The sequence below is a fragment of the Phragmites australis genome, chromosome 11 (assembly GCF_958298935.1).
Source record: "Phragmites australis chromosome 11, lpPhrAust1.1, whole genome shotgun sequence".
NCBI classification, from domain to species: Eukaryota; Viridiplantae; Streptophyta; class Magnoliopsida; order Poales; family Poaceae; genus Phragmites; species Phragmites australis.
The window spans coordinates 19,069,643-19,091,814 of record NC_084931.1 but is presented as its reverse complement, the minus strand read 5'-3'; the positions used below and the strand labels follow the sequence as shown (position 1 = coordinate 19,091,814).

Sequence of the window (22,172 nt, the reverse complement as noted above, 5' to 3'; positions counted from 1 at the left end):
CCTCGAGTAGTTCTCTACTCTGTTTCTGAGAGATGCATTTCATGAATACTCCCGGAGGACCTCTTCTATATAGGGCATTGTCCACCTGGGCATACATCTTGGATCGATAGGAAATTTGCTTAGTTAGTGCATCATCTACAAGACAACATGATTTTGAAGGTACTTGTGGATTCGATCCATTCACGAAACTTCACTATCGAGCTGAGCCACAAGTTCCCCCATGACTCCTTTTGGAGCATCGATCCCTAGCGAGCCCCCGAGCTGGTTATAGGTCTCGTAGACCACAACTCATTCGACTGTGTCATTTGATGATTTCACATATGGCTTCAAGAGTTTTTCTATGAAAATCCTGGTTTGCCCTGGAGATCTTGAGGATGCTACGCGGGCAAGACTATTAGCGAGGTAATTATCCTTACTCAGGATAAATTTGACCTCGAGTCCAACGAATTTGTTTTCCAGCTTCCTCACCTCCATGAGGTAATATGTCATGGTTTCATCTGAGTTGTGATACTTCTTGCTAACTTGCTTCATCACCAACTGTGAATCCCCTCTCATGAGTAAGAGGCAGGTACCAAGAGTAGAAGCTATTCGAGTCCGATGAGTAGGTCCTCATATTCGGCTATGTTATTTGTGGCTGGGAAGTCAATCTGCAAAGTATATTGCAGGCTTTCTCCCATGGGAGATATTAGTATAATCCCAACCCCTGCGCCTTGAAGCATAAGTAATCTGTCGAAGTATAGTGTCCATACATCCAATAAGTCACTGCAATCATCTTAGGGTTGATCGAGTTATGTCCACTCGACTACGAAGTCTGTGAGTACTTGCGACGTGATCACTATTCGAGGCATGAAGCAAATGTCAAATTGCCCAAGCTCAATATACCACTTGGAGATTTGGCCGATTGCATCTCTGTTGTGCAGGATCTCGTAATATTGAGGGTACGGTGATCTTGTGAGCCTGAAATTAATATCGTAGCTTGCGAGAGGCCCTCAGCACATCTTATAATAACTTTTGTACTTGTGGGTAGCGCTCTTTAGGACAGTGGAGTGCTTCACTAATTTAGTGCACTGGTTCCTGGTTTTTCTCTCGTTTGTCCAACACTTCTCTTTCCACCACCAATACCCCACTCACGGCACGTGGTCTAGCTGCAACGTATAACAAAAGATTTTCATTTAGGTTGAGAGCGATTAGCACAGGGGGGGGGGGAGAAAGATACCTCTTCAGATTTTTAAATGTTGTGTCTGCCTCTTCTTACTATTCAAACTTGTCATGTTATCATAGCAACTTGAAGAAAGGAAGTCCTCGATCTTCAAGTCGGGAGATAAAATGGCTGAGAGCCACCATGCATCCAGTTAGTCTCTAAACTTCTCGTACTAACCTGGGAGGTTGCATCTCTTTAATGACCTTGATTTTCTAAGGATTGACTTCGATCCCCCGGTACGACACCAAGTAACCGAGAAGCTTTCCCCCATCGACTCCAAACATGCACTTCTCCGGGTTCAGCACGACTCAATTCTTGCCCAAGTTGTTGAATATATCTTTCATGTCGGAGATGAGATCTTCCTTCCTTTTGGTTTTGACAATGAGATCGTCGACATATGCGTTGACATTCCAGCAGATCTGGTCATAGAGTGTTATTTGCAATCCCTCTTGCTATGTGGCACCGACATTTTTTAGTCCCAAGGGCATCTTGACATAGCAATAGACTCCAAACTGAGTAATAAAGGATGTTTTCTCCTTGTCTTCTGGATGAGGTTAATCTGCTGATAACTGGAATAGGTATTGAGAAGTCTTAGTCACACCCAGAGGTGGAGTCGACTATCTGATCTATTCGTGGCAGAGGGAAAGTGTCCTTAGGGAAAAATTTGTTGAGATCGATAAAGTGAACACACATTCACCACTTGTCATTTGATTTTTTGACCATGACTGGGTTGGCGAGCCATTCGGGTGATCCACCTTTCTGATAAATCCTGCCTTGGTCAGCCATTCGATTTCCTCTTTGATGGCTTCCTTCTGGTCTGAACCGTCGGAGTTTCTATTTGACTAACTTTGCGTCAAGCCGGATAGCTAGTTTGTGCTCAATCACCTCCCTAAGGATACTGGGCATGTCAGATGGTTCCCATGTGAACATGTAGGCATTTGCCCACAGGAAGGTGATGACCATGAGTTCCTATTTGGGATTCCAGTTGGAGGTGATCCAAACAGTCTTGGAGGGCTCTACAGGATCCAAAGGAACTGCTTTGACCTTGCCGTGGGACTTCACAACCGCCTTAAGCCTCGAGTTTTTTGTCTCCTTGTCGGGTTGATGCAGTGTAGCCATGTCTATACTCTGTTTGTCATAGTGTAGGTCTACTTTTGGGTAGCCCCAAACAATAATGACTCTCTCGGGTCCTGAGATCTTCACATATTGGTAAGCATCATGTGTGGTGACCATGAACTTGGCTAGAGTTTGTTGTCCCAAGATGGCATTGTTCGCCATCTCAAAGTCGACCACATTGAACATAATTTTTTCCATCTAGAAGTTGTCATGCTTCCTGAAGGTGATGGAGAGCGATATCTGGTCGATAAGAGTGGCCAAAAATCTGGGTGCTATACCATGGAAGGCTTGCGTAACTGGCTTGATGGTAGATCGGGAGATCTGTATCACTTTGAGTGCGCCCGCAAAAAGGATGTTTAGGAAACTCCCTTCGTCGATAAGCACTCAGGTGACCCTGAAATTGTTAATCATGGGTTCGACCACTATCGGGAAGGGGCCTGGCTTTATGAAGTTTTATGGATAGTCGTCTTGGTCAAAGGAGATTTCAATATTCGACCAGTTAATGGCTTGTCGACCTTTGGGGATGACAACTAAGACTTCTTGGGCCACCGTCTTGTATTGCCATTTGGACTCGTAGGAAGTGGAACTACCAGACATGTGGTCGACCGTCCTCTCATCCAACTGAAAAGACATCAGGTTTGTGTCATCCTCGTTGCTGCTAGAGTTGGCGTCCCTGTTATGGGCCACGATCTAGGTCATTTTCGTTTGGTCCCTTTCTCAACAATCGCTTTGACCATCTTCTTTCAGAAGCAGCACTTGTGGAGGCTGTGGTTGTTGGTATGGTGGAGGTCGCACCAAAGCTTACCATCGTGTTCACCAAAGCTTGATGTGAAGCTCTTGCCCTGTGAAGATCCAGAGCGCTTGTTCGGACGGGTGTTGGGAAAATATGCAAAAACTTCCTCAGATTTAGCTTTCTTGTCCTTACCTCCCTTTGTGTTCTTCTTGTGCTTGCTCTTAGCCGTATCACCGTTGGGCCCGGGTTGAGGGCGCTTGATGTCGTGGGCCTTTTCCTTGATAAAGAGGAGCGTGTCTTCGGCCTTGGCAGACTTATCGATGATCTTCCTGAGCCTTTTGCCCATCTCGGGCTCCTTTCTAGCAATGTATTCACTGCATGTCTGGTTCTTAACACCTTGAGTGAATGCTTGGATGACATCATAGTCGCTAATCTCGGAGATGGTATTCTAGGTGTTGTTGAAGCGACGTATGAACTCGCACAAGGTTTCACTCTCCATCTACTCGCAATGATAGAGATCGTTTTTTGTGCCAGGGCAAATGTACGTACCCTAGAATTTAGCTCGGAACACGTCACAAAAGCTGCTCCCATGAGTAGATTGTCCTCAGTGTTAGATTGGTTAACCATGTCCTGGCTGCCTCTTCAAGGCCTGTGGGGAGGTAATTTGCCATTACCTTCTCGTCTCAACCAACAGCTAGGATGGCCGTGGTATAGATCTAGAGGAACTAAGTGTGATAGTACTTGTCGATAGACCCATGGGGGAACCTAGCTGGCTAGCTTACGTTCCGCAAGTCTGCAGAAAAGACTAGGCACCCATGAGGGCCCATGCTTGGTCCCAACAACCTTGGGTGTTTTACCCACAGAGGTTAGGGATCGACCCTAGCTTGAAAGCCGCCAGGAAGTCCCACAATCCGACTGTTTAGTGGCAAACGATGACACCTCGGGTGTCCTCGGGCGTCTCCATTGATCGACGACCTCGTGTTAGTCGTTGATCGGATGATGTCTGACTAGCGAGGTTCTGCGGCTGTTGGGCACTCGGTTGTCATCTTGGGACGCCTTGTTCTGGGGATTACACCTCTCTGAGTCTAATTCTTCCTGAGAAGGGGTGTTGCGTGACTTTCCCCGATTAGAGCTATTCTCGGTGAGGGCTAGATGAGAATTCTCGACTTGGAAAAAAAACCTCTTTGGTCATGCTAGTCATCGAGTTCATCTAGTCCTTGCAGGGGGGTTGTCAGATCTACAGTCAGAGTCAGAGGGCACATTAGGGCCTCTTGTATAAGGAGGAGCTTCTGCAACGTTGTAGATCTATAACGTTGAGCCCCCTATTGATGGTCAGGAGCAGGTAAACCCTGCACTTTGTTAAGGTTTTGGTCCTGATGAGGTGTGGCCAATGGGAGTTGACCGTCACCCGGACCTAGAGCGGGAGGGAGCTAATAGTTCGTAGAATTGTTACCACGATTGTCTAGTCCATCACCCCGATCTTCAATGGTGAAGACTTCTTTGGGGTAACCTCCACTAAAGGATGAGTCCAGATACATCATGGATTTTTCATCGGATTGCTCCGGGTAGGTATGTCAAGAATACATGTTGTCAGAAGATGTAGGGGGAGATGCCGACTATGGTGAACTGGGCATTCACGGTTATCTTGGCAGTCGAGTGGTTCAAACTCGATACTGTAGTCCTTGGCACATTGATCCATAAATAACTTACCTCATCACTAGAATTGTCGCTGGAAAGTTCTTCGCCAATGTTTACCCGATCGATTGCCAGCTCGTCGGCAGGAGGGGTGAAATTATCGTAGAACCCCTCATCCAAAAAATCGGTCCTCGGTGCAGGCTTGGGAAAAGTCAAAGGTGATAAGGACATCATTCCTTTGGATACATGCAGCACTACTCCTCAAGAGATACAAGGACCGATTACAAGAGCATGTGCACAAAATTTAAACCACCAAGTGAACTTGTTCCTTATTGTTCATACTTTTTTGGATGGGTTGCTACTAAATTCTTGTGATGTTTTGTTGCTTAGGAATATGGGAGAAGCATCTCAAGCTTGTCTGGACGTGATCACTCAAAGGTCAAGTCTACTCAGACTCTAAGTCGAGTCTTAGTAGAACTCCAAAGTTTACTCGAAGTCGGATTCGAGCCCGAGGTTGAGTCCTAGGACAATACGTCAATCAAACGGACATAAATTTCACATACGGAGTCCAATTGAGGCGTTCTTAGACTTGCTAGAAAGCTCATGACAAGATCTTTCCAATGGATCTAGTATCAACCATAGATTCCTTATAGTTTAGTTAGAGTTGATGAAATAAGGAACTACGTCACCGTTGTGAGCCTTGTCAGGCCTTGTAAGCATGTCGGGGTCGGAGTCCAGATTATGTATGCCTCTTTCTGTGGCTGCACAACTCTAGGTTGACCTCCTCATGTCCCTCCTATATATATACATTAGCTATCATAGTTTAGGCTTAGGTTTTGCTTAGATTATTCTGTTTTAGATAGTTTTGCTGTTTGTTTGATTTGTGGAACCCCAAGTCGAGTACTTCATTGGTAATTAGCAATATTCATATTGCATCTACCTGTTCTTGCTTGTGTTCTCGATGCACTTGCAGGAAGAGCCTTCTTGGCAAGGTCATTCATGTCTTGACACAGTTGATAACCACAGAGTAGTGGTGTAGTGGTTATGAGGGTTTCCGATCTGTTCTAGTCAGAACCTTTGGATCATCAACATTAAAACTCCACCAATCGACTTATCATATTACCTTAAGAAGATTGGGCATACTCCATCAAACAGCATGTTCTGTGTCGAATCTTCAACGCCTATTGTTGTGATCCCCATGGGCGACGCCAACTGTTGACAATTGGTGAATCGTTGATCTTACGAATTTGTAGAATAGATGGGAGATGCCTCAAGTAGACGAATCAAAGGAACAAACATAAGGGTTTTTTAGACAAGTTCAGGCCTCCCTTATGATAATAACCCTACGCCATATTTTTCTTATATTGATATCTAGGATTATTACATGGGGGTGTGTGGCTAGCCTAAATAGATCTAACCTAGTCGAACGACTTCTTGTGTTTTGTAGTCTTCTATCGCTAGTTAGCTCCTAATGACTTGTTTCACCGTAGGGTCCCTAGGCTCCGTATATATAGGGAGCATGGTACATCCTCTTGGAGATAAACTTTCCTGTTTATGGGATATCCTGGGTACATACGTATGGTTTCCATTCATCTAGGGACCCCCTTCTCGAAGATAGAGATATGTCCCGAGAATTACGGGAAACCCTAGGGTGCCCGAATACGGTATTCATCTAGTAGTCATAGTCAAGTCTCCTCTTCTCGAAGCAGTTTAACCGATTTTTCATTCGATTGGTTCTTTATAGTAATCTCACTATCTGCTAGACATCGAAGCTCAGACTTTTTGTTGAGTTTGCCAATTGTCATAAGAAGATCTTTCTTTTGTTGTTTATACAACCCACTAGTGTGAGTGGTCCATCCTTTATGGTGCCGCCTTAGTGAGCTAAGTTTCTTTGTCTACCTTTGTGCAGGATTTCGTCCCCCCGATGGCCGATTCCATAACTCCATAACCTGGTCAGCAAACCCTTCAAGAGCAAGCCAACCTAGCTCGAAGTTGAAAGGTCTTTGACCTCCAATTGGACTCAAGCATCTGGTATCTACCATGATACGGGTGTGGTCTGAAAGTGTAGTCCGCTTGAGGGGCTGGACGTCTACCACATGGGTGGGCACAAGTGACGACATGGGTGTACATATGTACACCCAATTTTTTGTTAAAAAAATAAGTATATATATCATTTTTGTTTGAGGAATAATAACCCAATATATTAATTATTGATGAGAACAATACATGTATTTATACTACAATCAAACATAGCGACATGCACATTTTGTTAGTGATCCATTGCATGCAACAGTTGTAACGTGATCACGCAGTCGGTTGAGGACATGCACGATGATTCAATGAAGAACATGCAATAGTTGAGGATGCGCCAGATGACTCAGTGAGGCATGCAGCGGTTGAGGATATGCTGAAAGACTTGGGTAGCACCAGCTAGTACTGGATTAGTTGTGCTAACAATATTTTCCTTAGTCTCCTAGGGCTTTGCCTTTTTCTCACTATAACAGGCGCAACTCTCGGTGGCCAAGCATCCAAGTCCAACACGGCAACATGCAATGGCCCAAGCCCAACGGGCAAGTTTCAATGCCCAACAGTGGATGTCCACGTCCAATTATGCACTGACATCCTGATGGTCCAGCACCCAAACACACGCACGAGATGGAGTGCAGTGGCACCGAGCCTAGCGGCAATGCGAGCGCAACAGGGAGGGACGACGCGAGCACGGCAGGGCACTACCATAGAGGCACGAGCATAGCGTGGAAGGAGTGCCAGTGTGCCAGAGCGTTGCCACGATGGCGCAAGTATGGCAACACAATTTTTTTTAGCTATGTACACCCATTGTTAAAATGTTGTGCCCGCCACTGGGCTACTAGGTATTTTAATTCCCACTATGTAGTCATTAGGATCTGATCAAGTTTCTCAAAGGTGCAATTGTCAAGGTTGTTTTACCTAGTATATCTTCTCCCCGAAATCTCGATCTCTCATAGGTTCAAGCTGTCGATGATTGCATTGAATAAGAAAGTCTACCAGTTCATGAACCTGCCATTATTTTTCTCATAACTGAACCTTAAGATGTTGAAGTCCCCACCAATCAATACCAGATATGGATTATCATGGCATAAATTAACAGCACTTCTAGGAAACTAGATTTATATTCCACTTGGGCTGGATCGTATACAATACCAAATCACCGTCCAACCAAACACATTTGATGTCATTTCACATAAAATTCCCCATCCGAGACTTTGACTATTTCCAAAGAAGCTGTATTTATCCCAGGCATGATTCCACTTGATCTGCCACGACGGGGAGGCAATGCCAGTATAGGTCCAAACCGCTAGATAAGTGCCTCTTTTTTCCCTGTTTCTAGTAGGGCGATAGAGTCCAAACAATGGTCACTAGTACTTCTATTGATGAACTGGAATTTAGCCAAGTCACTAAGACCTCTACTATTCTAGAAAATTCCTTTTATTTGGCATTTGCTAGGTTTTTTTTTTTTGGATTTTTGGGTTTTGACTGCCGACCGGTTTGTGCAACCTTTTTTCTTTGCGGATGTTGACTTAAATTTTTGGCATTATAAACTTCCAACGTCCACCTCATTCGTGTCATCCTCGTTGAATTCTTGTACTAAGCGGGATAGGAGAGGGCCATTCCACAAGGCCTCCGCCTCATCTTCGTTTGAGACAAGATATTAAACAACATTTTCTCTTTTATTGGATTGTTTAGAGTTTTTAGGTTGAACATTCACCCTATCAACAACCATGTGTTTCAATGTTTTAATAGAAAAATCACATAGCAATACTTGTCCCAGATATCACATTATTCATGTCTCTCGCTGCTTGAGCAGAGAGTGGGGCGTGGGTCACACCTAGTGGAGAAGTTCGCTGGCGAGGAATGAGAGACCATTGCCACAACATCAGTGAAAGCGAACAGAGTGTCACAGACGGTTGCTAAGACAAATGTGTCTATAACATGACCATTATTTGAGTGTGCCAGAACTCATAGACGGTTTTTTTAAGATTCATTTGTGTTTGTATGATAGACACAAACAAATTTTCTAAAAATCAATTGTATTTAAAGATTTATGTACTATTTTAAATTTGATCGCTCTCTTTGTCTTCCCACTACCCCTAAACACAAATCGCTCATCTTCCTCAATGAAGCGACGAAAAGTTCATCTCTCTTGCTCTCCTCATTGCCATTCGATAGGGATGATAACTAGACCCATGGGTGCGGGTCCCCATAGGTTCTGCACCGACGGGTATAGACTCGGGTGCTAAATCCCGTCTATGGATATGATAGGTTGGGTATCCGAACTTGAACGGGTTAGACCTAGATTTTTACTTTCACCTGTGGGTTCCCACAGATCACCGAATCCCTCCATGAAAGTATGAATCACAGCCCAACCGCCCAGCCCAGCCCAACACTCCGCACTCGCCCACCCGCTGCTGTCAAAATCCCTAGTCCATCCGCCATTCACCCCCGGTCCTTCCCACTACTTAGATCTGAGAGTGCACTACTCGACCTCTTCCATTCACCAGTTCGCCGTGCTGCCACAGCTAGCATCCCACATGTGCACCTGCACCCGCAGATGGTGCAGCTCCGGTAGTTGGCCGCCGGGCAGAAAAGAGGAGAGGAGAGGAGGTTGCTTTCTACTGTTGCTGGGCAGCAGAGCGAGGCGAAGGAAGTGCAGCTTTGAGGAAGGGTTGACCGAAGTGGAGTGAATCTGATTATGGAGGTGGAGGGGATCAGATCTCTCGTTTATAGCTTGAGCCAAGCCAGAGATCTGGTGGCAGCCAGTGCTTCCTCTTGCTTGACCCTTTCCTACCAACTTCTCTCACCAACCAAGTTTCTTTTATTGGTTCGAGTAGAGACATCTGATGCAGTGGCTTTGGGATCTGGGAGCTCGTGGCATTGACGGATTGTGATGCAATACAACATCTTGCTTAGCCAAGCCGCGTGCTTCATTTTGTCTCTAGGGGTTCATTAGATTCAGATCTGTGTTTGATACATTACTGCAATTGCATCCCTGCTATTCTGCTAATGACTTGTTTGCAGGTCCCCGGCAAGGAGTTCACAGGGTACCTGCAAGGGCATCCGCACCCGCAAATAGTAGCTTCATGATTCATCGATTTGTGTATAGACAATTTGTAAGACCCGATGGGTCCTCACCAGGTTGAGGTGCGGAGCATATTTTAACCGGATTAGTAATTTAGGTGTGGATCGGATCTTGAATTTCAAGATTTGTGACGGACGGGTTTTGGCTAAATCCGTACCTGATCTAAATTGTTACCATCCGTACCATCTGAGCTCCTTCTGTAAAGCTGTTTTAGGGTTTGTTTTCACGGCGGAGGTTCGAGATCTAGGCACCAAATCCCTTTCTCTGCACTGAGGTGAGTACGATTTATATCACGATTTTGTTAGGGTTTGTTAGGGTTTGCTTTGATTCGTTTACTAAGGGTAATATGGTGTTTGTGTCTCAGCTCTGTAATATCTTTGTTCACTGCTATCAGACGTTGAGAGGATGAGGTTGTTCCTATGACAGCTTCTACGGTCTGGATGCTTGGCGTCGATTTCAGTCGTATGGAATATATGTTTTTCGTTGTTGTGAAGGGCACCACCGTGAGCCTAGTTTTTGTTGTGAATTATGTTCCACGTTCTGATCTTTCAGATGAAAATTTCTCTATTGATGTTCGTCATAATAGAGGTATTTTCGTGAACTATAAAACTGGTTTAATCAGTCATTTCTTACTCAATAATGGCTGGTAATTTGATAGCAATGTAGTTTGATTTTGACATTAGGATGGAGCCTAACTCAGATGACATTGAGATGATGATTGAAGATGATGCATGTGTTGACAATATAGTGAAACACCGATGACTGAGATGGTGTCAATCATCTCATCCTTATAAAAGATGGTGTTGTCAATGATACCAATCATCTTATCCTTTTAGAAGACCACACAATACAATTAGAGATTATGTATAGCTAAGTTTATGTTTTGAATAATGTGCGTTGATGAGATTGTGTATATAAAATAATGTGTTCTCATGTGTTATATATGTGTGATGTTATTATGTATATGACTGTGATGTTCTTATTCGTGATATGTGTGTGTCTGTGATGTTCTTATTTTTATATGTAAATGCTTGTGATGCTCTTATGTATATCATGAAGTGTGATGTATGCCATATCATAAGCGCGGATAAATAGCAAAATGGTTTCTCAGAGAGAAAGGGCCACATGTCTGTTGTTTTTAAAAAAAAAAAAATCTATTTGTAATATTTTATACAGACATGTTTCAACCAAAACCATTTGTGACCCTTAATACGCAAAGACGATTTTTCAGAAAATCTGTCTATGTGTATTTCTGTTACAGACGGTTTAATTTCATCTGTAACAAGTTTAATATCACAAACATTTTTACAAAGATAGAAGCTATAACCATCTGTAATAGGGTTTGAAAATTTATCTCTAATAATTCATTCTGAGGTAGTGGATCGGGACAATAGGTTGAAGAATGAGAGGAAGAAGATAGTAATGAGCTGTTGGATCTTGACCCGATGAAAAAATTGAGTGTCGGGAGTTGCTAAAATGATTGTGTTAGAGACAACACTTTTGTTTGGAGGCCCTAATTCACGGGCAAAAGAAAGTAATTTAATTAACACTATTACACTTTTATTCTCTCTGACCATAAATAAGTGCTGTTTTAGATATGATATAGTTCTAAAACACATCTTTCACTATTATTTTCATGTAATATGCTTATAAATATAGAAAATTTATACTATTATGAAACTATTTTTCAAGATAATCTAATTGTACTATTTTTAAATATTCAAACTCAACATGTAAAGAGTAATTTATAGTAAAAATTTAAAAATATTAACTACACATAACTTAAAATGACACTTGTATGTGTATGTGACGAGAGGAGCAGCAATGTGTTATGACTTGTGAGTTTATGTCTTTAAGACTATATTTGTTTTTTATGAATTGTTATAATCTAATCCTACATAGAAACTTATTATAACTAAATTATAGATCATATAACTTAGCTGGTGAACTGGAAAAATTAGATTTTAATGTTTATTTTTACTTTTTAAAGCTAGAATCCTAAGCCCAACTGCCTTGTCATCATCAGTGCGTGTCATCCCTGCCTCAATAATGCGCGCCATCGCCTCGGCCTAAGTGCCTCCCTGCCCTGGCCCACACACAGCCGTCCGATCAATATCCGACGTGCCAGACCGCCCCATCCTCCTCCCATCTCCCCTCGCCGCCGCCCACCCGCCGAAGCCGCCCCATGTCTCCTCCCACTGCGTCCGCCTCCGCCTCCGCCACCGCCACCGCCGGTGGCTTCTTCCCCGAGCTGACCTCACCCGCGGAATTCGCTGCTGTCGCTGCCCCCGGCGGCCGCGTCTCCGTCGTCGGCTTCGGCTCCCTCCTCTCAGGTGAGCACAGCGCCTCCGCTGCCATTGATACTCCGTTGCTCGGACCCTGAACCGAGTACGTCTAACGTTCCTAGGTTCCTGACTGACGGCAGAGCGGAGCGCGAGGAGCACGTTCCCGGTTCTGGAGGGCTTCCGGGTGGCGGCGCTGCGGGGATTCCGGCGAGTCTTCGCTCACGTCGCACCCATCTTCTTCGAGCGCGGCATCGCCGTCGAGGCCACCAAGGTGTACATACTATACATACTAATATTTCTCTACTTAAGTTATCAGTATACGTATGCATAGTTAATTGCAGGATACCGTATGAGGCTTGCAGTGTGTGATTCTGCAAGGTGGATAGGATTTGGATGTGATAGGTCTAACCATTCTTTCTTGTGCACGAATGCTTAGTTCTTGGTGAGCCTTTTGGAGAATATATATATATATATATATATATATATACAGAGAGAGAGAGAGAGAGAGAGAGAGAGAGAGAGAGAGAGAGAGAGAGAGAGAGAGAGAGTATGTGGAAGAACTAGACACATCTGAAATTTTTTAGTAATCAATCTCTGTTGTTTTAATTTTGTCTGTGCCTTGTTTAATGTCTGCAGTAGTTGTGCATACCTCTTTTGCAGCACTTGTGTGCGCCTGAACTTGCGGGCAATAAAGGAGAGTAATAGAGTATACCCTTTGTATTAGAGCCACTTGGAGGGTATTGGAAGTTTACTGTCCTTCTCAGTTAGTTTGCTAATCCTCTCTTTGTCTATCACGACGTAACAATAAATTGCAACATTGGTGCAAGAACACTGGACCAACAAAAGTTGGAATTTCAAATTAGAAACTGCATTGAGTAAAATAGAGGTGACTGCAATGGGTTTAGGAAAGCATAAACAAAAAGGTGTGTTATGAGTTAGGACTCATGTATGAGGGCGTGGATTTTAGTTCTTGTGTAGGAACTTTTCTGTAATGTGAGCATCATTGCTTTTGCCATCTAGGATCCTGGTCTTGGAGGAAAGTAAATTAGGTACTTTGTTGAGATTTCAAATGGTTTGACATTGGATTATGTTTGTGAATGTAGAGTCTAGTGTGTACTTTCTGAGAGTTGCATTTCATATCTCTTGTTGTTTGCATACGTTCTCTATTTATATTCTAGTATTGGGTGACTTGTAGGAGTTCTCAAGCTTAAGTGTGTAGCCATGCGAGGGCGAGCTGGTGGTAGTCACTGTTTTCGAAATCAAGGAGGAAGAGGTGCTGTGGGTTTCACTATGATATTGTATCATGTTTATTCATGGCAACCAATGGAACTTTTCTGAGGTCCTTTTTGGCGAGGACTGAAAAATTGTGATATTTGCAGGTGCCAGCATTTATCGAGAGGGAACATGAATTTAGATTTCTTGCAGTGGGTGACCAATTAATTCATTTCATGCTTGCTGATCTAGCCTAGTTTGTTAAATGAATAAATGTTGCACCATTTGGTTATCTTTTTAGTTGCTTAATTTATCTGGAGTCTGAAGATGTTTAGAGTTCAGTCCTGACCTGTAATTTCGACTACTTTTTCATAGTGTTTGCTGCCACTTCTGTTTGTGTTTTATGTGTTGTCAGGTTGTTCCTGAAGGATTGGATGGAGTGCTTTTTACAAATCCAGCAGTAAGGGCTCGTACTCTTCATCTGGAATCATAGCTGTAGTTATCCTTTTTTTTTCCTTCTTTGCTGCTGCTACCTGCAATTGGAATTATTCTTCATCTTGGTGGAATTTGTGGGTCAGGTTGTCTGCACGCGCTACAGTGATGAACAATATTTCCAAGAGAGATGTCAAGGTTGAATTTATGTTACATTCAGATTTCATCCTGTTCTTCATTTCATTTAACTATTTTCAATTTGTTATATAATGTCCATGTCTGTGTGCTATCAGTCTGTCACTTCAGTTGTTGATCAGATTTGGTAGGATATAAATTTATTTATTTTGTGAATGAAATGATTATCTGTTCTTCTCTTCATCCAGCATCCTTACAAAATACATTTCAAGTGGTGACCTCAACTTCCTCCTTCATTGGGTGTGAATGACCTATAAGTTACAAACTGCTGCATGACGACACCACTAAATTGCAGTTAAGCTAGACATGTTTTAGTCCCGCTCAAATGGTTGAGTTCATGATGAATGATGGAGCCTTATGCGGACATTTCTCTTACCTTTTTCTGGCAAATCGAAACACATTTCTGTCGATATAAGTTGTTTACTTTTAGAGAATTGCTTGATACAACACACAATCGTATTTAATTTTGAAGTTGATTTCATGCTGAAACTTTGACCTTTTTTCTGGCAGGAAGCAAGGAAATATATAACCAGCGCTATGGACGGTACAACATTGACAAAATATGGAGAGATGATATTTTACCATGTCGCTTATATCTTAGACATTGGTAAGTATTTGTTATTCAAACATATTATGTTTTGTTTCTTTCATCTCTTGAATAAATTTGTAATTAACATCAGAAAGGTACTAGCTTTTGTTCAAATTACAATAAACCTAGCACAAAATTACACCCATGCACTCAAATTATTATAGGGTGTACAATATCTATTCTCCCTGGTACAGCACATCTATGAGACTATGACATCTCCAAGCAAGATGCAATTATCAAGCAAAAATGATATCATTGCTTTGTGTCATTTGAGAGCAGGATGCATTTCCTAAGCAAAAGGAAATCATTGCTTTGAACATTATAGTAATCCAATAGCAACACACTTTCTACATAATAGTCATTATCAGTCATTACTGTATTAGGCATGTAGAATCATGATCTCCTGGTATTCCAGGCGCTCTCATGGTTCTGATTGCTTTGCAGTGTTCTTGCTGCTAAAAATCTTGGAGAACCAGCATATGGCAACTTCTTAGACCACACCTATCTTGGTGACCGGAAAACCACAATAAGGGAGTACTTGGCCACTACCGGAGCTGGCATCATGGAAGAGGAGCCTCCTGAGTTGTTAAAAAGCCGTTATGGTGGCTAGCTCGCCGACGACTCTCATAGCCACCACAAGTTGAATTTTCAATCGCTTGCAACCTATCAAATCGTCTGTTGGTGGTGTGTTCCAGGATGTGCTAAATAATCCCTGATGCTTCAGTGCACTAAGTCTAAGATTCCGATCTCTGGTGTATTCTAGGACGTGTGAAATAGTGCCTGATGCTTCAGCGCAGAAGATCTTAAACTCGATTGTTGGGGCAGACGACGCCAAAGATGTGATTTTGTGAGTTGTGACCCTATTATGTTGATACAACAATGTGACTTTTCGTTCAGATGGCACCCCCTATATGATTTGTGATCCTATTTTGATTGATGTACAACAATAATTGTGACTATTTGCTATCATAACAGCAATTCAGATCCATACACGCCGAAAATGAGGACAAAATGCATCTTTTTTCCCTTTCATCTTTCTGCCTTTGCTGGTGGCTGGTGTTGTTTCTCGTACATTTTGACAAGCACGGTGTGAAAGCTGGAGATTTTTTTGGTCACCGTCCAGGTCCATCGATCCTTCAGTGTCCCAATCATGCGGCAAACTGCACGTTCTGATCTGCCTTTCGAGTCTTGGACGGCGGCATTGCAGTCTCTAACAAGAATGCGATGGGAATAATAATCTTAATCTTGATATCTGCATTTTGCTTTGTTCTCTTCTTGACGCCGATTTAAGCAGGGGAGCTTTCTATGATGGCGGCGAGTGGAGGAAGAGGCAGATGGCCGAACAGTCGTCGACAGCGATGCCGCGCCTCTTGCGCCTCCAAGCTCGGACGGCGCACTCGACGAGCCGCTTGGCCGCCCTCTCCCTGTCCGGCGTGGCCGCCACGATCTGCACGGCCTCTTCGTTGGAGATCACGTCCCAGACCTGCCGGAAAAAGTTCCCATCAGGCGCCGTACTGAAAGAGAAAAAAAGGAGAATTTTTCGAAGAAAAAAGGCAATAAATGTCTCTTAATTACCCCGTCCGTGGCGAGGATGACGAACTGGTCCCTGCTGCTGATCCTCCTCTGCGTCACCTCCGGCGCCGAGATGACGCCGTAGTCCTTGACGCAGTAGTCGCCGAACGCGCGCGACATGGCGAGCCCCGGCGACTCCCGGTTGGGCAACCACACCCGGTGCACGCCAGGCTCGTCGGCGAGGCAGTGCACGCGGCCGTTGCACCGCCGGATGCGCTCCTTCTCCTCTGCATCGGAATCGCAAGACACGACGTCAGCAACAGCCGTCGTCACATGACAAGAATGGCCAGCCAGACAGGCATGCATGCAACAACGACTTACGAGGCAGATTGGGCTTGAAGTCGACGGTGAGCTGGACGGCAGCGACGCCCCCGTCGTCTGACGTCGTCCCCACGACGGCCCTGGAGTCGCCGACGTTGGCGATGACCATGAGGTCGCCCTGTTTGACGATCGACAGCGCGGTGCAGCCGCTGTGGACGGCGTCGAGGCGGCGGCTGCGGCGGAGCTCGTCGTCGACGGCGGCGCAGGCGGCCAGGTAGGACTGCTTCCAGAGGTCGAAGCGGCAGTCGGAGAGCCTCTTCTCGACGTCGATGAGGGAGGCCAGCGCGAGGGCCTCCTGCCAGTGGCACAGCAGCGACGGCGGCAGCGACTCGCGGACGGCCTTGGCGACGTAGTGGCCCCACGGGCCGTGCCCGTCGAAGATGCCGCAGAAGGCCGTGTCCTCCTGAGACCCGAACCCCTGAAGAGACGATAGAGAACGAGAGAGACATGAGAACAAGTTTTGTTCGGAACGCGGGAATTTTGTCAAGATTTCGTAGAAAAAACTAGTTTTCATACAAATTTGTGCTGTGTGAAGTTCTCTAAATCTCCACCTAATCCAAACATTTGTTCAATTGCGTGTAAGTTGAATCGGCAAGTAGTTCAACCAAATTGTTGTGAATTCTTTACATGTGCCAACAGATGGTTTGAAAATGTGTGAAAATTATGGGTAATGTTCGGTTTGGCATTATATGTGTGGTTCAGCGTTAAGGAATTGTTAATGTTACACTGCGCAATCATTACATGATAATTGACAATTTTAGATTCCAATGTGACATCGTAGAGAACCAACCGGCCGTCGACCTTTCCTTCTAATTAATACAACGGGCAGCTTTTAGAAAAAAAATAGAGAACCAAGCGAAACCAACCAGCTATGTGAATTAATCTATCCGATGCAATTTATTATATAAACGCGTAAAAAAGAACTAGCATTACTTCTGAAACCAACAATAATACCATCTTTAGGAAATGAAGAAACAATGCTACAATCCTAGCTCTGCCCTGTTGGCATGAGATGAGACCAAATATGTAGTCCATGGAGAATGGATGGAGTAATCTACTGCATGATGTGGTCAGCTTTCCATCTTAGACATTCAGCTTAAGTACCCAAAGCTGCTTAGGGTTCGGATACCAAGGACTGAAAAGTGACACCAAGAAACCAAACACCTGGCTCCTTTAGCAGATCAGGACACGTATCATGTCCTCTACAATTTTTAGAAGCCAAAAGCAGACACAAACCGGTATGCAGCATGTGTGCCCAGCTATTTTGACCCTTGTTTAGAACCGGGCCTATGGGTGAAAAATTGAAAATACGGAAGCTCCTAAAAATTGTAAAAAAAAAGGGAAATGATTAGGTGAACCGAGAAGTCCAGGTTTAGTACACAGGGATGCACAGGAAGTGGTTTGCGTTCTTCTGGTCAGAGCTCAGAAAACACGAGCAAATTAGTCAGTCCTGGCCGTGCTCTATCACCAACTCTTGTTTTTTTTGGGAGGAAAAGAGAGAAGGGCTAGTGAACCATGACGCCATGCACAACATCTCCTGATCCATGTTAAAAGCTTGCTACGATGAAAGAAAGGCCATCTAATACTATGGTAAACGAAGGAAATGTTACTCTGGTATTTATTTTCAGATTAATCTTCTGTTCTTCATTTGCTAGAAAAATATTCCAGATCTTACAACAAACAGAGAAGATTAACATGCACAGAGAAAGACAAAATGGAGGACAATCAAGAAGAAGCTGAGGAGGAGCAGAGAGACATCTGACCTCCCAGACGATGGAGCAATCCTGGTTGCTGCCCTTCTCGCCGCGCCGCGAGCACACGGCGGCGAACGTCTCTGACCCTTCGCCCCACACCGTCCCCGACGTCCGCAGCACTGCGGCCTTCCCCTCGCCTGCGCCGGCGCCGCCGTCCCCCTTGCTGTCCCTCCCCACGGACAGCGACCGGGCCAGCCCCTGCAGCAGCGACGAGATCTGCCGCATTCTCACGGATCAATTCCGCGCGGCTACCGAGAGCTTCTCCTACCTCCCTCCTCTCTCCCGGTTTCGTGGCGACTGATCCGGACCACTAACGCGGAAAGCTCAGCTACTACCAGTACCAAGAACGGAGGACTACGATTGATTTGTTCCGGATATTTCTGTCGTTTCTCCTGGATCTTTCGTGTTCCTTTTGAATCAAGCAACGAGCTTGGATTGGTTTGGATGAAACAGAAGCGGAAAGACAAAGAGCTTCTAAACTCATGCGCAAGAACTTGCCAAGAAACGGAGGCTTATACAAGAGCCAGAACAACCGAAGCAGCGAGTTCGCGAAGAACCAGCAGGAACGAAGCAAGCAGAATTAATGAAGAGGAGGGTTGTGTGAATCGCGGTGTGAAGTGAGGTGAAAGCTTCGATGGGAGCTTTTAAAGGAGAGAGAGAGAGAGAGAGAGAGAGAGAGAGAGAGAGAGAGAGAGAGAGAGAGAGAGAGAGAGAGAGAGAGACGTAGGTGCAGGGGAAGCTCGGCTTAGCTAGGCCGACCGGGAGAGGTGGGAGGAAGAGCCGTAGGTGCAGGGGAAGCTCGGCTTAGCTAGGCCGACCGGGTGAGTCAGGAAGCCGGCCGTCGCTTGCACAGCAACATTCTTCGTTCCTACGGAGCAAGGCGCGTTCGTTCGTGTGGTTTATGACGGACAGGCCCTCGGGGACTCTGCATATTCCTTCTGCTTTTTGGTGATGTGGATAAGTCCTCCGTAGCATTGGAGAGGTCCCGTTCTGGAATGTGCAGGGATGCGCTACCTTTTGCTGTAGGGCTTGTAGCCTCAAGTGGGAAACGGCGAGACCAATATATTGGTTGGACTCATGTTTGGACGTGAAATTCCCGTGTTTCAAACTAAGCCTGGAGATTATTTATTTAGACTTCTATTTTTGATTTTTTAATTATCAGACGACTAAATAAATGAGATTGTTGATGTTTTAAATTTTTTTTACTATCAGGAGTCTAAACAAATGAGATCGTTAAAAAGTGATTTTTGAAAAATCAAAAGTCTATTTCTGACAAAATAAACTAAAAAACTAGCTAAGAGTAACTTTTTTTTTACTTTTGGAGTGGGAGAAGCTAAAAATTTGTTATAAACCAAAATTCAAAAATAATTTTTCAAAAAAATCAAAAGCACAACTTTTTAAAAAAAAAAAAAAATCAAAAGTAAAATCCAAACAAACATGCTTGACTCCATCCGATTATAAGCACATGTCATTTTAGAAATCTAAAAATCCTATATATAAATTTATCTTAAAAATATTTTCAAAATATTATAAATATAATGAATTTATAAATATCTTCTAATGGAAAATATTAGTCAAAACTATGTATTAAATATTATGAGTTATCTAAAACAGTTTGTATCTATGACTGGAGGGAATATGTATGTGTTATTGTTTTCCGGATCACAACAAGCATGATAAGACACACAATTTCCTAGGCTGCCTTTATTTTACTCTTCGTGCATTTTCTCCAACTTGCCTCACTTTGGCTAGGCAGGCGATGGACGGTAAAAAATATGTGAAGTACAATATCTACTACATATTGTACTTCACATATATAATATGGTCAATCTATCCTTCTGGACTTTCCGGCCCAACCATATTTTTTTCTCTTCCATCCAAAAACGGTGTATCTATCTTTTGCCATTTCTTCCGTTAGTGCTTTTATCTCTTCTGCAATTGCCGTTTGGTCAACACAACTTTTTTACCATAAAAAACTACAAGGAAAATATTATAAAATGTGAGATATCAAGATATCAAAGGAAGTACGAGATATATTGAAAGGAATCTCGGGATAAAAGTTGAACAAAAGGTTTTAAAATTTTAAACAGAAGTTCATAGCTGGATAAGCATTTGAATCTTCCTTAGCTAACATGGCCACCGCCAATGCATCGCTGGCACCTCCGGGATGTGTGGCTCCGTAGCTACATGGAACGCAAATTCTGAACGTACGTCTAGGTTTTATAAAGAATCTTATTCCTTATTATATGTCTTTTTTTATATTTTCTTTTCAATCTAATTGTTGAATCAGAAAATATATGGTTGGATCAGAGTCGCACGAGATTATTTTATAAAAAGTTTTATAAAATTTGTTTCCAGCTACGTGACCCTGTGTGCACCGGTCCGGTCCCACCATTTACTTGAGCCGGCACACGTGGGGTGGCTGAAAAAACGAGTAACTCCAGCCAGATATTTTTCTGACCGTGGTGGGGAAGATTAGACGTGATTCTCTGTGGCGAGTCGGCGACCAAACCGAGCTATTGTCGAGCCGTGTCGTGGCGTTCGTTAATCAGGCGGCGATCCTTTTGTTGTGCTACGATTCGGCCGATGATTAGCTGCTGCTGCTCGCCGCCGCGTCTGAGAGGTGCTGTTGGATCTAGATTTCCCGCGATCCGGGGACTGTTTGTGCACATGGCTTCTTTTGGGTACGTGTGTGATCTCTCGCGAAACGACGCAGCATCCTTGTTTGGTGCTAAGCTACTATTGATTACTAAGATTGTGTTTGTTTGTCAAAGGCTTTAACTTCTAACTTCATCTTCGATCTATTATTTATAAGTTAATATAAAATAATTTAAATATCTATTTTTAGTTTAAATATAAACAAAATGATTTATTTAAACATCTTCAGTGTATTTTTAACTTAGCTTCCTAGATATCTAAGGCTAAGATATCTGGCTCTAAAATTTTTTAAAACTGAAGGTCTGTCAAATAAATCCTAACTAGCTAAGCTGAAAGAAGGGAATTGCATAGGTAATTAGGTGTTAGAGTGAGATAGACTAAAGATATGGGTCTCCTGTCATGGCATGGAGGCTCTTCTCCTTTTCCTGGTCTGGAATGCTCTTTGCTTTTTCTTTGCTTTTGGGACTTTTAGGAGTCAACTTCACTTCAAACTATTGATTGGAAATAGGAAGGGTGACACTCTCTATATAGCTTTACTATATTATCTTCTAGTATGAAATAGTTATTCTATTGTAACATAACTGAACGAACCAGTCCCCCCCACTACCCACGCATAAATAAGTATGACTGTAAGCACTATGTTATATTCATAAATGTATTTGTTTATACTTATAAATAGTTTACTTTATCAATTTTTTTTGAAAAAGTTTAATAGTTTTTGGTAGCATGATGTATGGACTATTAACTAGATATCTAAAGGTTTTTTATTTTTAGGTAGTCACTTTTTTATATTAAGAGATATTAGTTATTATATACAGCGCATTGTGAAACATAATGAAGTTTGTAATACTTGGATTGTGTTAAGTAAGACACATATATGACATGTTTTTACGAACAAAGAACAAGGTGTTTATAGACATAGACTACTGATATTACTAATTATGAATTAGTGGCATAGCACGATGCATGAACTATTAATGAGATATCTAAATGTTTTTTATGATAAGGTAGTGACTTCTTTATACAGAGATATATTAGTTATTATACACAACACTTTGTGAGACATAATGAAGTTAATTCCTATGATGTGATAAGTATGAAACACATATGACTTGTTTTTATGAACAAAGAACGAGGTTCTTATAGATATAGACTACATATATTACTAATTATGAACCACTGTAATAGCATATGTGCTTAAACATATGTATAGATGGTTCAATAGTATTGAACTTCCCTCACCAAAAAATATTAAACTTTTGCCAAAAAAATAAATGATAAAGTAAAATATTTACAAGTATAAGAAAATACATTTATGAACATGACATAATGTTTACGATCATACTTATTTTG

General features: G+C 43.0%; 2 protein-coding genes across 2 annotated transcripts; one reads left to right on the top strand and one right to left on the bottom strand.

The window, feature by feature from the left end:
• Positions 1-11,824: 11,824 nt before the first annotated feature.
• LOC133884393 (uncharacterized) lies at positions 11,825-15,410 on the top strand. The gene is made up of 6 exons (XM_062323789.1): positions 11,825-12,134; positions 12,227-12,357; positions 13,714-13,758; positions 13,877-13,928; positions 14,436-14,532; positions 14,959-15,410. The coding sequence occupies exons 1-6, from the start codon at positions 11,987-11,989 to the stop codon at positions 15,122-15,124; spliced, it is 639 nt and encodes a 212-aa protein (XP_062179773.1). The 5' UTR covers positions 11,825-11,986; the 3' UTR covers positions 15,125-15,410.
• LOC133884392 (probable protein phosphatase 2C 48) lies at positions 15,401-19,003 on the bottom strand. The gene is made up of 4 exons (XM_062323787.1): positions 18,171-19,003; positions 16,408-16,825; positions 16,090-16,313; positions 15,401-15,997 (listed from the first exon to the last, which is right to left on the bottom strand). The coding sequence occupies exons 1-4, from the start codon at positions 18,384-18,386 to the stop codon at positions 15,818-15,820; spliced, it is 1,038 nt and encodes a 345-aa protein (XP_062179771.1). The 5' UTR covers positions 18,387-19,003; the 3' UTR covers positions 15,401-15,817.
• Between the last annotated feature and the right edge of the window lie 3,169 nt (positions 19,004-22,172).

Bases quoted from the DNA above. Each gene is read 5' to 3' on its own strand.
- LOC133884392 (XM_062323787.1), bottom strand. From the start codon at position 18,386: ATGCGGCAGATCTCGTCGCTGCTGCAGGGGCTGGCCCGGTCGCTGTCC. The intron at 16,314-16,407 runs GTAAGTCGTTGT...ATTCCGATGCAG, and splicing joins CTTCAAGCCCAATCTGCCTC to AGGAGAAGGAGCGCATCCGG. The intron at 15,998-16,089 runs GTAATTAAGAGA...TTTTTCCGGCAG, and splicing joins TCATCCTCGCCACGGACGGG to GTCTGGGACGTGATCTCCAA.
- LOC133884393 (XM_062323789.1), top strand. From the start codon at position 11,987: ATGTCTCCTCCCACTGCGTCCGCCTCCGCCTCCGCCACCGCCACCGCC. The intron at 12,135-12,226 runs GTGAGCACAGCG...GACTGACGGCAG, and splicing joins CTTCGGCTCCCTCCTCTCAG to AGCGGAGCGCGAGGAGCACG. The intron at 13,759-13,876 runs GTAAGGGCTCGT...TTTGTGGGTCAG, and splicing joins TGCTTTTTACAAATCCAGCA to GTTGTCTGCACGCGCTACAG.